General features: G+C 52.3%; 1 protein-coding gene across 1 annotated transcript in view; it reads left to right on the forward strand.

Moving 5' to 3' along the window:
* Positions 1-14489, forward strand: part of BEAN1 (brain expressed associated with NEDD4 1) — a 15920-nt gene extending 1431 nt beyond the window's left edge. Inside the window, exons 2-6 of the mRNA XM_023763144.1 lie at positions 2313-2446; positions 3561-3668; positions 6379-6612; positions 11301-11406; positions 12343-14489. Of these exons, the coding sequence (XP_023618912.1) occupies positions 3584-3668; positions 6379-6612; positions 11301-11406; positions 12343-12637 (720 nt within the window). The 5' untranslated portion in view covers positions 2313-2446; positions 3561-3583 and the 3' untranslated portion in view covers positions 12638-14489. The remainder of the gene's footprint in view (positions 1-2312; positions 2447-3560; positions 3669-6378; positions 6613-11300; positions 11407-12342) is intronic.
* The last annotated feature ends 3292 nt before the right edge of the window (positions 14490-17781 follow it).

The following is a 17781-nucleotide window of genomic DNA, read 5'->3' on the forward strand; positions in this document are numbered from 1 at the left end:
CCACTGGGAGGCTCATCTCCTAATTCATTTCATCTAATGAAGCACGTTTCTCCTGTCCCTTCTCCTGGATGAGTTGGGACTGGGAGTCTGTGTGGAATCAGGGACCCTACCTTAGCCCCATTTACCTACTTGTCATTGTTCCTCTCCCAGGTTCATCCCCACTCACCACTGTCTGTTCAAATTTCTACCATTCGTTACATGTCACGCTTCTTGGGGTTGCGGTCTTTCTTCCAAATGGTTGAAACCCTAATTATTAAATCTTTGAACATCAAGGGGCTGTAGCAGTAGGGGGCAGGGGAAGCTGGCACAGCCTGTCTGGGTGGGATCACCAGGCATGCCCCAGGGGGATAAGGTGGCAGTGGGGTCCCTGCAAAGAGTGGTGCTTGGGGAGGTAGGGGTGCCCAGTCTGGCTGCTGGCCACCAGGGGCACCCAAGTGAGTGGGTGGGTGGATCAATGGATTGTTGGAGAAAGGGATGAGGGCTGGGCTGAGGGCTGGATAGCCAAATGGGCTCCACCCTGGCCCCTAGCCTTCTCACTCACCCCAGACCTCATCCTCACTACTGTAAGCAGCAGCTTCCACCACCCTCTCCCACCCCAGCTTCTGCCTGAGCTTCCGGTTCCTTCCTTGGCCTGTCTCCCCTGGGGAGCCCCCACCCCCACACCTCAAGTTCAGCCTGCCCCAAACGGAAGTCTTTGTCTTCCCCTCCAAGACACTGTTGCTTGATTTTGCTGTCCTGGTTTAGGACACCAGACATTTCAGTCTCTCGGGCCAGAAATCTGGGGGTGACCCTCAATTCTCCCCCAACACACCCAGCTCTGCCAACTGCCCAAGGAAATCCTGGGGTTTCCGAATTGGGTCTACAGGTTGGCATTTCTGACTTCGCCCCAATCCGGGCCTTCTCTTCAGACCCAACTTGGAAATCACTGCTTCAATAAGTGCTTACTGAACAACCAGCAAGTGAATGAATCAAGATGCAGCCGACGCCCTCGCACATTTCTGGAATGGATGCAGAGATCCTGGGCTGATGCGGGCTCAACGCCTCCCTCCCAGACCTAGACCTGCTCTGGGAATTTAGACACCGAACGGGGAATTGCTTTAACTTTCTTAGCTCACAAATGATCTTGCTCGGTACACGTCAAGATACCAAGATTTCCCATTTAAACCTGGAAGACTTAGGGTAGGGCTCTTCGAGTGTCCACAGCCCTACCGCCTGCCCATTGGGAGAGGCAAAAGGAAAAGTCCCTAGAAGGAAAAACAAGCACCAAAGATTGGGGTCAGAGCTCAGGAAGTCGGGGGTAAGAGAGGGGAAGCTCCCGGGCTGTCAAACAGGCTGGCAGCAATCGCAGCCTGGCAGAGCGTGTGGGTGGGCTTGGGTCTCCCTCAGAGTCCGTGTGATGAGGGACACAGTGCTTGGGTTCAAGTACAACCTGGCACTGACACCGGCTGTGTAATCTGAAGCAAGCTACCTAATGTCCAGAAACCTCAATGTGCGCATCTGTGCAGTGGAAACAATCATGCCAGCCTTTTCGTTGGATGCCAAGGTTTGACCTACCACAGAGACTGGAGCTTGCTGCCAGGCGCTGCGAGGCAGCATTTGACAGGTTCTCAGCAGTGCCAGCCTTCTGTCAGACCTCACCACAGGCACAGGATGGGATGTCTTCATAAAACAGGTTCTCCCTGCCTTGTAGATTAGATGTAAGAGGTCACCTGCTGGCCCTCTGGGATTTGCCCTGGGACTCTACCCCAGCATCACAGATGCAGAAACTCAGATGCAGAATGGGACTGACCAGGTCACACAACACGTTGTGGCCAACGCCCTGAAGCGCCCAGCCTGATGCCACATAAAGTATTCTTTCCACACGGAGCCCACAGTTCTCGGGGAAGATGCAGAGAAGGAGCAGCCCTCTTTTGAAACGAAAACTGTTAACCCGAGAAGAAAGGTTGTCATAACCGGCCCCCCCTCAGCCTCCCTTGGAGGCAGTGGACAGTCAGACCGGCAAACCTTTCCCCTCCTGCCTGCTACACTCTTACCCCCACCGGGTCCCAAGACACCGGGAGACTCTGAACATCTGCAGTGAGAACTGAGTTTCTTTTCTGGGGATTCTCTAGAGTTGTTTTGTTTGTTTGTTTGTTTGTTTGTTTGTTTAGTAGAAATACCAGCTCACAAGAGTCAATAGTTAAATATTCAGGAGTTTCCTGAGCTGCTGTTAAACCATTGGTAGCACGAAATCCACCATGACGGGAGTATTTACACCATGGGTATTGACAAACACTACAAATCAGGGATTTCTCTTCCTTCTTTTCTGAAAGGTGCACAAGTCATCGGTGTACTGAACAAACTAAACTCACAGCTTCCTTGCTCAACATCACATTATGAGATTCACCCATACCACTGAGCATAACTGTGGACCATTTATTCTCATCGCCATATAGTATTCCATTGTGTGAGTATACCACAAATCACGTATCCATTCTACTTTAATGGGCATTTGAATAGTCTTCGGTCTGGGGCTGTGAATGGGTAGTGCTGCTGTAAATGTTCTAGTACAGTGCTGTCCAATAGAACTTTCTAGGATGATGAAAATGTTCTACGTCTTCACTGTCCAATATGATAGCCCCCAGCCAGCATGTGTAGCTACTGTGCACTTGATATGTGGCTAGTGCAACTGAATTTTAAATTTTATTTTATTTTAATTAATATTACTAGCTACATGTGGCTAGTGGCCACCATACTGAACTGCACAGTTTTAGGACACGGCTTTTGGTGAATATTTGGATGCATTTCTGTTGGAGAATGCATTCCATCGAGTACAATTTCTGGGATAGAAGATATATATATAGCTTTAATAGCTAAACAGTTTTCCAGAGTAACTGTACCAATTCATATCCCCACCAGCCATGTCTGAGAGCTCTAGTTGCTCTACAATCTGCCAACACTTGGTATTGTCTGGATTTTTCCATTTTAGCCATTCTGGTGGGGAGTAGAGATATCACTTTGTGGCTTTCCTTTGAATTCCCCTGGTGATTAAATATAGTTTAGCACCTTGGATATCCTCTTTTGTGAAGCGATTGTTTGACTCTTTTGCCCATTTTTCTTTTTTAAATATATTTTATTGATTTTTTACAGAGAGTAAGGGAAAGGGATAGAGAGTTAGAGACGTCGATGAGAGAGAATCGTTGATCAGCTGCCTCCTGCACACTCCCCACTGGGGATGTGCCCGCAACCAAGGCACATGCCCTTGACCGGAATCAAACCCAGGACACTTCAGTCCGCAGGCCGACGCTCTATCCACTGAGCCAAACCAGTCAGGGCTCTTTTGCCCATTTTTCTATTAGATCTTATTATTACTGATTTATAGTAATTCTTTCTATATTCTGAATGCAAGTCCTCCGTTGGATACATTTCTGTGGAAATTTTCTCCCTCTTTTTGGATTGCCTTTTCACTCTCATAATGGTATCTTTGGGTTAACAGATGTCCTTAACTTTTTAGATATAACATTTATTAAATGTTATGTATAATTATTTACTTTATTCATGTTTAACCTTAAACTTTACAGGCAATAATACAGAAGATAAGATTATGGAACACTCCCTTGGAGTTCCTAAGAAGGAGGGCTTTACTACTTCACCTCCAAGATTAAAATTTTATAACCATGAGAGACAAGGTGGGCACCTTTCCAGTGGAATGGCAGCCTTGTTAAAGAGTTTTTGTCTATTATTGAAATTTCAGGCTTCAGGTTGAATGAAATTTAAAGGATTGCTCATAAAATAAACATTTTCCAAAATCTCATATTTTTTTCAAGTTAGAAAGGTACCTCCAATGAAATATCAACAATGTTATCAATAGTTTAGGGACTCTCATAGTACATGTGACTGTATGCGCACAGTATGTCACCAACCCTCTCTAAACAATGAAAATAGTAGCTCTGTGACATTGTTCCCTTCTTATCCTTACGCAGGAGTAGAATGATCAGTTACACCTGCTTGATACCAGCACACTGGCATTCATACCAAGTGTAAAACCCAGTTATTTAAAACAGCACAACTATCACATTCCCAGACAATATGCAATGTAGAACAGAATTTGTAGATTCAGAAACCTGCGGCATGTTCTTGGAATTCTTTTAAATTATAAATTACATTGAGCATTAAATAAAAACACTGCACTAAGTTCTATAACCACAATAGTGGCTGAACTTCAGTAGCTGATTTAACTATATCAGTTTCTGCTCAATCTCAGCACATTCTCTTGCAGTAGGATATTTTTTAAGTGTGCATGAATGAAAGGCCCAGCTCTCTGCCCCTGCCTTGTCACAAGAGCGCTGGGGATGGCAAGCTGGTGAAATATGCCGGAAGAGAAAGGTATGCACAATTATTTTCCCTTTGTCTAACATTGGCTTTGATTTAGAGTAGAATGCAAAAACCTGATTTAAAAAATAAAACAAGAAACTGAATGAGGGTCTGTTTCTAAGTTTAATTCAGTAGCCAAGCTACACTTCAACGGCAAAAGTCTTTGCAGGATGGAAAGTACTAAAGCAACACTCACACTGAAAGACAGGTAATCAGAGGTCCCAGGGCACGGGGAATGTGAGTCATCGTGAGAAGACAGCCTGGGTAAATACCGCACATTTCCTGTCAGCTGCTGGTAAGACTTGATGTTTTTTTTCAAACTGAAAAGGAATCCTGCAGGGCCTTCTCCTTATCACTTATTTGAAGAAAGGCTGTTCTAGGCCCCCTCATTGAACATGAGGGCCAGGTTTCAAAATTCATTTCCTGTATCATCCCAAGGCACATGATACTCTGTTAATACTGTGTGACATTGAACGGCTGTAATGGATGGTGCAACTGCTCTCTGGGGTATTCCCCGAAGAGCAAACCTATTAGCGTGAAACGGCTAATGGAGAAAAATGGATGATTGCGTAGAGAAGTGCAGAAGGACCCTTTTGCGTCTTGGGATCCATTAACCAGTTCCAGACGCCTGTGCAAACAGATACCTCCCTGGTAAGCATCCTCCAGTGATCTGGGGCAGGTGGTAGCTGGTGAATATATTTAGAAAGTCTTCTTTCAAAACCTTCCATTGTTCACAGTTAGTACCTTTGTATCCGAGGTCATGAAGATGTTCTCCAGTGTTTTCCTCTTAAAGCTTTACTCTTCTGCCTTTCACATTGAAGTCTATTTTTATAATTTTCAGGTTTGACCATTACGTATTGAGCACCTACTGTGTACAAACATCCTGCTAGCCAGTGTGCTTTCATTCACTCAGAGCAGAGATCACTGCTCCCATTTTAGAGATGAAGCGATAGAGGTTCCGAAATGTGAATTACTCAGAGGGCACCACCTGCTGGAGGGAGGGCTAGGGTTTGAACCCTGGACCACCTGTGTCTTACTTCGCCAGAGCCTAAGGTGCAGGGCAGCGCTGATGGGGGAGCTCTGGGATTTCCCCCAAGGAAGGTGGCCAAGGAGGGGCCCTTCTCCCCAGAGGACCCGAGGGCCATTCACCTTCTCAGGAGACTGATGTTGGCGAATAAAAGACCTGGGACTGAGGCTGGTTTGGGTCCCAAGACAACTCAGGGCTTCTAAGTAATCTTGGATGTTGAGGAGATAAAGGGCTCATCCCAAATACCCTGTAATGTTTTTAGGATTCCACAGTCCATGCATTACATGCTGAGAAACTGTTCCATGCTCCCACCACTCCACACCCCTTCCCAGGAGTCCCTCCCCACCTCTGGGCCTTTGACCCAATCTTCCCCTGCCCAGAATGCTTCCTGGCTTCACCTCCTCCGAGAAGCCTTCCCTGATCCAACCCAACCCTCAGCACCGCATGTCTGGGTCAGTTGATGCCCACAGCCAAGTCCTGTCTGACCGCCCCGGAGTCCCCTGGGTAGGTTTCGCCCCTGAGGCAGAAGGCCATGGCTGGAGGCCAGCAAAGTTAGTCCTCATTCTCCATCATCCTGTGCATCCCCCAGCCCTTCCCACGACCTTGGTAAAGACCTGCTGACCCTTTAACCTTGTGTCTCGGGGGAAGAGAGTCCTTGTCTAGCACTGAGTCTTGGGATCACTTATTCACTGTGTGACCCTGGGCAAGGCCATTGCCCTCTCTGAGCTTCCCTTTTCCTATCCATGAGTTAGTTGAGCTCCGAGGCCAGAGACTTCAGAGGAGCGGAGGGGAGGTCAGATCCTGCCACCAAAGGCTCCTTCAGGACTCTGCTCCCCTCCTCCCTGGAAGGAGCAGCCAGGAGAGAGTCTCTGGTCCTGACCTGAGTCTCCTCCACTGAGCCAGGGATGCATAACTCCCAGGGCAGCCGGGCTGGAGGAGGAAGGCATGTGGCCAGGTCTGTGCCCCAGCTCAGCATCCTCTCTCTTTGCTCCCAATAGGCTGGCACCACGGCAACCATACCCACCATTTCTACGCTGAACTAGAGAACTTCGGGAAGGGAAATGTGTATGCGTCTTCTGTAATATTGGTATGTGTAGTCTTAGGCCTGGTCCTCACCATCTCCTGCGTCACCATCATCCTGGCCAAGAAGGCCTGGCACCTCCAGCCCCGCCGTCCTCACTGCCGCCGCCGCTACTACTACTACCACCGTGGAGACCCCGAGGCTGACCAAGGTGAGCTGCTGCCCTTCTCAGGGCCTGGCCCTCCCATCCAATTGCGACTGCAACCCAGGACACATCAAAGAGGCGGCTGCTCTGTCGTGAGAGGGGGAGGGTGGGCAGGGAAGGCATCCTGAGGTCTTGGGGATCGGGAAGAGCTCACAGATGCTCACCATGATGTCCTCAATGGCGTGGGGAGCCTGGTTGTCTACCCAGGTGGGGCTGCCGGTCAGAGGGAAGGCAGCTTGTTATGCCCCAGCCCTGCCCACTGTTGGTCCAGCTGTACTGACAGTTGGTCCAGATGGTGCCGGGATGCCGGGTCGGATGGAGAAAGGCATAGGTGAGTGGGGTGGGAGGGTAATCTGGTAGGGGGATGAAGAGGTGAATAGGTGCGGGGAGGAGTGGGGTGAGTGAGTGGGTGGATCAATGGATTGTTGGAGAAAGGGATGAAGGCTGGGATGAGGGATGGATAGCCAAATGGGAGGATGGAAGAATGGATGAATGGAGAGGTAGATGGATAGCTGGATGGAGGGTAGATGTGTGGGTTGGGTGGGATGTGTGAGTGGATGGGTAGGTGGGTGGGTGGGTGGACAGGACCTGGGTGGATGGATGGAAAGATGGAGATTAGGGGAATGGATAGGTGCGGTATCGGATGGGATAAGTGGGTCAATGAGTAAGTGGATGGATAAATGCATGGGCTGAATGACGAGTGAATGAATGACAAGCCTGCAAAGTGCAAGTAGAACTGACTTGAGACCCTCCCCGCCACAGGGTCACCCTCACAACAGAGCTGGTGGCGAATTCTTGGGCTGCCCAGTCCCGAAGTGCCCACCTGCCTAGTGCGCTCTCTCTTTCTCAGAAGGGGCCAGGGATTTAAAAGCAGAGGAAGGAACCCCACGGTATTTAATTCTCAGACGACCTTCAAGGGCAGGAAAAAGCCTGCCCTGCGGCCTGCAGGGCTTCTCCTGAGACCGGGAAAAAAGCAGGCCTGTGGAGTGGTCGGACCCCAGGGGCACCATGCACACAGCAGATTAAGTGCTTGGAGGCTCCAGAGCCAGGCAGGGCCAGAGGCTCTTTCCTCCGACAGGACAGAAAAAGTACCGCCTTCGTGCTCCTGCCACCTCTGCACCTTTGCAAATGTCCTTCCCTTTGTCCAGGATGCCATTTCCCATACTTCCCCAACCGACAAAAGCTTACTTGTCCTTCCAGACCTGGCTCAAATGCTCTCTCCTGTGGGGAGATTCTCTGGCCCCTCCTCATCCCTCCCAGATCGAGTTGGACCCTCCTCCCTGTACTATCTTGGCACTGTCCCTCCTCCTCCACCAGTGGCCCTGCCACAGGATGGCTGTGTGGCACCAGGGACAGCAGGGCCTGCACAAAGCTCTCCTCCACGTGGGCCCACAGCCCAGCACAAGACCTGGCCCAGAAAAAGTGCTCTGTGGGCAGGAAAGGAACCTGTGTCCACCCGTTTAAAGGCCGGAAAACTGGAGCAACTTGTGGAATGGCCTAGAGGTCCCCAAGCCTGGCCTGGTACTCAGAACATGGGCGAAGGGTCCACAGTAGTTCCCAAGCTAAAGTCTGAGAGGTCAACCGTGGCCTTGAGGAGAGATGGACCGGGGGGCAGACCAGTCCCTCCTACTCTTGATTGGGGCCCCAGAGCCATTGCCACATGAGTGACACCTAGCCCTGACCTCCAGAGCAGGGAGAGTGGCAGGAGGCCACAACCCGGCCTTCGCCACCCCACGCCGACTGTCAGCACCCTGCAGCCTTGTTGCTATGGGAACCCTCTGTGGGGCTCCCACCTCCCTAGCCATTTCTGGTCTCAGCTGTGGCTTTGGCACCTCCCTGAGGCCCCCCACACCTTCCTCCAGCTCTGGGGGTGCATGGGGATGGGGATGGCACTGCCAGGAGCCTTAGAAAGACGCCAGGGAAGAGAGGAAAAACACACTGGGCGCAGCTGTGGGCAGAGCACCAAGCTTTGACCTATTGGCACTGGGGATCCTTCTGTCCTCAAACACCCCTTCCCTGGCCCCAGGGACAGACTCCCGTCCCTCTCCTTCCACTCCCAGGCTTTTCGGTGGGTTCCTATTGCCTGAGAAGGAAAGCACCAAGGTCCTCAGAGCCGGAGCCAGGGCCCTGGGTCCTCTCTCTATACCCACGGCAGCCTCAGGACCACCCACCATCCTCGCTCCAGACCGTGCACCCAGGCACCCCCAAGACATCTTCCCCTGGGGCCCCACACCCAGGGAGTCCAAAATGGCCCTCATCTTCCGTTCTTTCTGTACAACCTCAGGGAAGTTGCTTGACCTCTGTGTACCTACGTGAGTCATTTGTGAAATGGGTACACAGGACCTACCCCCAAAAGTTATTGCAAGGACTAAACTAGACAGCACCTGGCTAGTGAGTAAGTGCTCAGTAAGCGTTAACTGTTTTCATTATCTTTCCCCTAGAACACCTGCTCCCAGGCCATGTAGGTTGGCGCCCCCACCTGCCAGCCGCCAGCCTGGCAGCTCCGAGGCATTCTCCACAGGCATCCAACATGACTGAACTGTGACTAAGTGACAGAGCCAAGGGAGCACCACAGAGCAGCCTCAGTTTCCCTGGGAGACCCAAGAAAAGCAGTTCAAGGGGAGAGGTGGACAGCCGTGTGGGCGGTCCTGCCCACCAGGGCCCCCCCCTCAGGCCCGCGGAACAGCCTTAGCTTTCCCGAGGTTAGGACAGCCGGTGGGCTCCTTCCCTGACGACGCTGGCAGGGACGGGACCCTGCGCCAGAGCCCAGCGGCCCTGGTTGCCATCACCCTGTTGTTTCCTGCTTATCTCTTTCCTGAGCTCCTTCCCCAAGTTCTTCCAAAAACCCATTCTCCGGCAGAAGCCCTGGAGAGAAACAGATCTCATCTCCGCTCCCTCCCACAGCGCGTCATTGGGCTCCTTTATCCTAGTATGAAAGTAACATGTGTTCATGGCAGAAAACCTTTAAACACAGGAAGTCTAAAGCAGAAAATAGGGGTCGTGGTCCTGTCATCCAGACAGAGCCACTGTTGACGCCTGTGGAACATTTCCTTCCGGGAGCCTTCTCGCTGCCCTGAGTCTACACCTCCCCACGTGGTAGAAATGCAGAGAGAGTTCTGTACCCAGATTTTTCCACTCACCATTGTACCTCGAGTGGGGGAAAGAGCTTAGGGGAGTGGAAAGGGCCGCCTTTAGACTGCAGTGGTTCTCAACCTTGGCTGCACATTAGAATCACCTCATCCTCGAGGATGAGGCAACCTTGGCTGCCCATTAGAATCAACCTCATCCTCGAAGATGAGGCCCAGAAATCAGGATTTTAAAAAGATTTTTAGGTGATTCTAATGTGCAGCCAAGGTTGAGAACCACTGGTCTATAGAGTGAGGTCAGGGTGCTGCTGACCTCAGAGAAAGGTCATAAGCCCAACCCCAGACAAGCCCCACCCTGATGCTGAGCCCTGCCCTCTGAGGGGAGGAGCCACCTGGGAGGCCATTGGTGTTGGGGAGACCTCAAGTCTCAGCCGTTTTTGCAGCTCCCACTTGCCCCTAGCCACCTTGAGTCTTGTCAGAAACGGGGAGGTGGAGCGCTGCCCTGGCCCTATCAGTAACTTGCTGTGTGGCCTCGGGCAAGTCCCTGGGCCTCTCTGAGCCTCAGCTGTAGAATGTGAAGACTGTGCTCCATCAGCATTTCCCATGCAGTGTTATTAGAGAGAAGAAAATAAGATCCTGTGGTCCAATGCTGGAGAAGCACAATTGAATGTGTTCCTCAGCTGCAGGACTTTTCGGAGCCTTTGATGTGCTAATATGTGGTCAAAACCCCTGAAGAAATACTGTCAACAATAAAGAATTATTTAAAAAACTAGAGGCCCGGTGCACAAAAATTTGTGCACTAGCGGGGGGTGGTGTCCCTCAACCCAACCTGTGCCCTCTCACAGTCTGGGACCCCTCGGGAGATAACCACCTACTGGCTTAGGCCCACTCCCCGGGTCGCAGATGGCAGGCCCAGATGGCGACAGGGCAGGCGGCGGATCGCGCTGTCCCACCCCGCCTGCAGTATGCAAATTTAACAGCCATCTTTGTTGGGTTAATTTGCATACTCTTCTGATCGGCTGATGGGTGTAGTGAAGGTACGGTCAATTAGCATCTTTGTTTTTTATTAGTGTAGATAAGAATACATAATACATAAACAAATACCCAGAAGAAAATGCGGTATACTGAGTCACTAGAATTCATCACAGAAGACCCTTTTCTCTCTGGGATATCTTAAGGGAATAGTGTGTGGTTGGGGGCAGGGAGTAGGGAGCCTGCCCCAGAGACCTCTGTAGCCCTCGTTCCCTGACAGCCTCTTGCCCCCTTTCATGCCCCAGACCTTCTCCACAGCTCAAAGCTTCCTGCTCACAACACACTCTTCTTTTTCTTTCCCTCCTTGGCTCAAGCTGTTCTGTTCCCTCTGCCCAGCCTGCCCCACTTCCCCTGGCTAAATCCTAGACAAGACTCAGCTCTGGGAGCCCCTCCGCCAGGAAGCCCTCCCTGACCCCAGGCTGGGTCCGGCCTGCTCTGTTCCCACAGCCTCAGTACTATGTCTGCCAAAGCTCATCACACACTGCTCAGTACAGGGCTGCCACATTCTGGGATGCCACTGGGGGGACCCTCCCTGGCGCCAGCCTGATGCCCAGGCCGAATGTCTGTTCCCTGTAGACTACCAGGAGCACTCCTTCTGCCGCCGTGGGATACACTGCGCCTGCAGCCTCAGGGGAAACCGGTTCAGCTCTCTGCACCGGCTGCACATGGATGCTCCCCCAAGGTAGGAGGCCTCCTGGGGAGAGGGTGTGAGAGGGTGGGGCTCTGGGCACAATGCCCCTCATGGGAAACAGCAACACCTCCCCAAGGGGTATAAACGCAGAAAACATCTGCTCAGAGGGTGTGACCATCTCTCACCCTCTGACCAAGCAGGTCCCAGGGGGGCAGGGTCTGACTCAGAGCTGCCACCAGGAGACACTCAAGAAGGAGGAGAAAGCACAGCCCCTTCAGGCCGGGCCCCAGCTCCTTCGTTTGCGCCCCCAAAGCCCAAATCACACCCACTGGGATGGGGTCAGTGCATCCAAACTGCACTCGGCCCTCGGGCGGCCCTGTCCCCTTGGCAAGTACTCCTCTGGGCCTTCAGGTCCACCCTCAGGCAGGTCACCCCAGCTAGTACTTGCAAAGAGAAGAGGTCTGGGGCTTCCATCACTTTCCTACCAGGGGACCCTCGGCTCTCCCTCTTCCCTTCTCCCTCTGCTCTGGGGTGCGGGGAGGGCAGTGCACTTGCCCTCTCCCGGGCCGGAGGACACTTTTCAGCCCTGCACCTCTGGCTCAGGGGCCCCAGGGCTGGAAGGGCCACTTGGGAGTGACTGCAGATCAAGGGTGCCTGCAGCTGCTCCCGGCAGCTCTGCCCACACTCGGGGGCCAGCCTGGGCGACGTTTGGTCCACAGCATCCTGCTGCTCTGAGCCACCTGTGGCCCGGCGCTCAGAGACCTGCTCGCTGAGTTCACACAGAGCACGTGGCTGGGTCAGGACCAGAATCTAGGTCTCGCGGTTCTGTGGGGCAGAGAGGTTTCACTGGAGCCGCCATGACAAAGGCCTGGCTGGTCCATGCCAGGCAGCTTGTCCCTGAGCACAGGCTCTCAGCTCTTGGGGAAAGACCCACACCCGCCCAAAGGCCAGGCCCCACAGACCCTGAGGGAGTCCCTTCTCTTGTAGCTACGAAGAGTGCATGGGGCCAGAGGCCACTCAGCTGTACCCCCCCACGGAGGCGCCCCCTCCCTACTCGCTGATAGACACCAACAGCGGCCACAGCTCCGGCGGACACCAGCAGGCCCACAGTGACCTCTTCACCATCTCCATGGATGCCCTGCCCCCTTACGAGGCTGTGTGTGGGCCTTGCCCTCCACCGAGCCTGCTGCCACTGCCAGCCTCAGAACCAGAGCCAAGCAGCCTCCAGGGCCCACCGAGCCCAAAAGGAAGCCTGGCTTCCAGCCCAGAGATGATTGTGTGAATGCCAGCAGGCCACGTCCTGCCAGTCCCTAGGGGCTGAGAAAGACCTTTCGGGAATACAGGGAGCGCGTGCACGCACACATATACACACACGCAGACACAAACTCATGCACACACACAGACACATACACACGCATGCAAACTAATGCACACAGACACATATGCACACAAACTCATGCACACACACACATGCACACAACACCAACTCTTGCGCACACACAGCACTCCTACATGCACACATATAATACAACTTACACACACACAGAGACATATACACAGTGACATGCCCATGTGTACATACACATCCAAACATGCCCCACACGTGTGAAGACACATACACAGACGCCCCCCTCACACGCACCATGCAAACTCATCTGTGAAGGTTGCATTCAAAAGGAAGCTCTCCCTACCTCCCGTCCCTCCCCAGCCTGCCGGTGATGACTTAGAGACAGCACTGGGCAGAGAGGTGCAGAGGGACTAAGGCTTGCTCTCGCCTCTCCCGGGCCTGTTGGCCCCTGCCCTCACCTGGCAGGCGGTGCCAAACTGTGATTCTGTCTCGAGAAACAGCCTGACCATGGCAGGTCAGCTGTCTACGCCCACCCCCTCCAAGGGCAGCCTGTCCCCTGGTTGGTGGGACAGGTCTCAGTGGGACTCAGCTACACACTGAACCTCTCCACCAAGTCCAGGGCAACAAAACCACGTCACCACCCTGCCACTTACGGGGTGCGGACACGGGCCTGAGGGGCTGGGGCACAACCTGGAGGCCCTTACAGCCCTCTCTGCCCTCACCCTTCCCAGAGTGCCCTCAGCCTGGCGCTGCCAGCCGGGTTATCTCCGAAGCCCCCACCCTGAACCACAGGGCTGAACAGGGCTCCTGGTGGGTGTGCCATGGTGGTGAGGGTCACAGCTGTGCCCCTATCAGTCCAGCCACTTCCCAGGACTGAGCATCTTCAGAACATAAGGGCTCTGAGCCGCAGGAGCGGCCCCTCACTTAAGTATGGGCCCAAGCCAGGCCCCAGGAGCTGGCACTGTCCTCTGGCGGCTGCTCCTTTGGGAATTGAGCTGCCATGTTCTGGTCTCGCCCTCTGAGGAGTTTGCAGAGACCATATAAGGCAACGTGAGCCCCACTGTGCCGCCACTAGGACCAGTGGTTGCCTCTCAGCCTTGATGCCGGGCGCCACGGAAGGGCGTGCGTGGGTTGCCTGGTGGTAGAGAGGCCCCAATCTTGGCCCATGAAACCCAGCAGTTTCCAACAGAGGCCATGCAGGTCACACAGCTGACTCCTGAACGCCCAGCCTGCCAGAGGGGGCACCTGGGAACCCCTGAGGAGGGACCCACCAGCATCACCAGTGGCAGGGAGCAGAGACCTCAAGTCCACTCTGCCTCCCTCGCCCGTCCTTAAACACCCTCTTTCCTCTCCTCCCCCTCCCCACAAAGGGCTAAAACAATTCACTAACCCCTTTCTTAAGAAGGGGGCAGCAAGAACGGCTATTGTGAATTTTATTTTGTATAGAACTAGTATTTTTGTCGGTGCAGGACTGAAAGGAATCCGGTCAAAGGTTCGGCAGCACCTGGAGCTTCTGGCTCCACGTGGAGTAGGGACCTTGTTTACAAGCAGTTCTGTCACCTTGTGGTTTACTTGTACTGTTTTTCAAGCAAAAAAATATCTGTCTGTTGTACTGTATTGCTTTAAATGCACTCCAGGGGTGAAACCCATCCTGCTTCTGCAACCCTTAAGACTGCTGTAAGGGGGCCGGGGGCACCCCTATGTACTCATCAGTGTGGGAAAGTGAACAGCTTTTCTTGCTCCTGGATTAAGCGCTATTTAAGCAACTGTGGATGTTTTCTGCGTTCAAAATAAATACATCATATCCATAAAAAGTGTTGCAAGAAGTATCATTGGGGCGGGGTGGGCTAGAAGAGGTCAATGCAGGGAAAGGGGGCATATGTAATACTGTCGACAATGAAGATTTATTTTAAAATTTCAAAATAAAAAATAAAAAGAAGTAACATTGTATCAAAGGGGGGCTTGTACCATCTGAAATCTCTAAGGAAAGGAAACAACATCAAACTGAAAATATATTACTTCTCTCAGAATTAGCAGCCATTGAAGCCTTGTCATTTTCCTGTTGCACCAAATATTGAGTATGTGGGTAGTCAGTGACTTAAGAGTCCTGCTTCCATCAGTCCCGCTCCAAGCCCACACTGCCACCTGCTGGCCACCTGCTGCCACTGTTCAAAAGCAAATGAGTCTACACCTGACGAACCTGCAAATTCCCTAGTCCAGTGGTCGGCAAACTGCGGCTCTCGAGCCACATGCGGCTCTTTGGCCCCTTGAGTGTGGCTCTTCCACAAAATACCACGTGCTGGCGCGCACGTACAGTGAGACTGAAACTTCGTGGCCCATGCGCCACACTCAAGGGGCCAAAGAGCCGCAGGTGGCTCGAGAGCCGCAGTTTGCCAACCACTGCCTAGTCCAGGGGTGGGCAAACTTTTTGACTCGAGGGCCACAATGGGTTCTTAAACTGGACCGGAGGACCGGAACAAAAGCATGGATGGAGTGTTTGTGTGAACTAATATAAATTCAAAGTAAACATCATTACATAAAAGGGTACGGTCTTTTTTTTTTTTAGTTTTATTCATTCTTAGTTTGCCCACGGCTGGCTAGTCCCACGTTCAAACCCACTGCGCATGGTCACTCCGAGTTGTAGACGAAACTTGTCTTCTACCCCTGGGATGTTCCATGAGGTTAACCCAGTCATGAATTCCACTTTCAGGAATAGCCCCTGCCCCCAGGCATCTCTCTCTGGGCACAGCCTGATACCTAAGCCCCATCTCTGTATGCAATATAATCACCCCTCTGTCCTCAACACGAGTGTGCATGGCTCAGGTGCCACCTCCGTGTTCTGGGGCCCCTCCTGCTGGGAATGAACGCAGCAGCCTTCGTGGTAGTGGCACCAGCACCCTACACTGACACCCCGTCCCAACAACAAACACACTCAGGGTGCCACTGGCACAGGGAACGGTTGGGCTCGGCTCTTCCTGCCTCCTCTATCCACGACGCGCCCTGTGGCCGCGTAGGGCACCACATTCAAGGTCCTTCTGCAAACAAGGCTGACCTCTCTCTGCCAGGGGCCTGAGGGGTGAGGGCTGAGGAGGGACCTGGTGCAGGCTGGGCGGCCTCCTCTTGCCGGAGTCTTAACCCTGTGCGCTCCAATTTTATTATTAGAATTCAAACAGTCTGGTCTGAATTGGAAGTCCTTCCTCTCTTGGTTGCAGTAGTTCCCTGGCGGAAATTGCCAATTAGCTCAATCACCAACTCGACGTTGGACCTGCTCCTAGCACTTGGTCTGCCGGGTCAGCCTCGACGTAGGAGCGCAAAAGGTTAAGAAAGGGGAGCTGCAACTGATGGCATATGAGGCTACCACAATGGGCCGGCGTGTGTGGACACGGCGTGTTCCAAGGTCTTTGGACAGGGCACCAGTAGCACGCCACACGAGAGCAGAAATCACCCGAGAGAAAGAGGAAGGAGGGTCGGTACAGAGTATGGCCGTCCACCGCTCGCTTGCACTGGCCAAGCCCCCTGCACAACCACACGTGGGGGTCCCACCCCTTGCTCCTGGAGACACCCTGACACACACTGAATGCAGCATGGCTCAGCTCACAGCACCTGAGGTTTTGTGCACGTCTCCAAGGCCATCCACTCTCATATCAGGGGACTGACCTGATGACTGACCAGGTTCTGGCTGTGAGCAATGGAAGGACCGGCAGCGTCCTCGTGGGAGAGTGAACCTTCCTTCCTGGGCTCTGCTTGGCTTGACCCCGACGCTTGACCTCCGACACTTGACCTCACGGCTTCACGTCACGTGGCACCTCCCCAAGCCCACGTGAACTCTACCAGGACCAATTGCCTGGCTGGAGGCGGGGCGTGCCTCTGCCCACCGGGCGGCCGCCCTGCTGCGCCTGCTCAGCATCTCTCCAAGGCAGTGGTTCTCAACCTTGGCTGCACATTAGAATCACTTGGGAATCTTTTAAAAATCCTGATTTCTGGCCCTAACCGGTTTGGATCAGTGGATAGTGGAGAACCTATGACACGCGTGTCAGAGGTGACACTCGAACTCATTTTTTTGGTTGATTTTTCTTTGTTAAATGGCATTTAAATATATAAAATAAATACCAAAAATATAAGTCTTTGTTTTACTATGGTTGCAAATATCAAAATTTTTCTATATGTAACATGGCACCAGAGTTAAGTTAGGGTTTTTCAAAATGCTGGCACGCCAAGCTCAAAAGGTTCGCCATCACTGGGATAGAGCATTAGCCTGCGGGCTCAAGGGTCCCAGGTTCGATTCCGGTCAAGGGCATATTCCTTGGTTGTGGGCACATCCCCAGTAGGGAGTGTGCAGGAGGCAGCTGATCGATGTTTCTAACTCTCTATCCCTCTCCCTTCCTCTCTGTAAAAAAATCAATAAAATACATATATTTTTTAAAATTTTGCAATATTGGGGGACCAGGCGGGCACGTCCCAAATGACTTAAAATATATTTTTTTTAAAAATCCTGATTTCTGGGCCTCATCCTCCGGAAATTCTGTTTCTTTGTTATTAATGTCGTGGCCCCACCCCATAACCAAGAAACAGAATTTCCGGAGGGTGGGGCCCAGAAATCAGGATTTTAAAAAGATTCCCAGATGATTATAATGTGCAGCCAAGGTTGAGAACCATTGCTTCAAGGCATCCCAGGTCTGCCCTACCTTCTGCCCTACGGCTGCTGGCTTCCTGGTCCATGACCTGCCTCAAAGCTGGCACCTGAACTACAGATGGAGGGGGGTAGACAGCCCTGGAAATGGGGAGTCCTCCACTCACTGACAGGCTCTGAGCCTGTTAGTCATTTTCAAGAGGCAGAAACCCAACTGAAACAAGAAAGGGTATTTAGCGGCTCATTCAGTGATGGCGAACCTATGACACGCGTGTCAGAGGTGACACGCGAACTCATTCTTTGGGTTGATTTTTCTTTGTTAAATGGCATTTAAATATATAAAATAAATATCAAAAATATACATCTTTGTTTTACTACGGTTGCCAATATCAAAAAATTTCTATATGTGACAGGCACCAGAGTAAATTAGGGTTTTTCAAAATGCTGA

This window comes from Myotis lucifugus, unplaced genomic scaffold, assembly GCF_000147115.1.
Source record: "Myotis lucifugus unplaced genomic scaffold, Myoluc2.0 scaffold_274, whole genome shotgun sequence".
NCBI lineage: Eukaryota > Metazoa > Chordata > Mammalia > Chiroptera > Vespertilionidae > Myotis > Myotis lucifugus.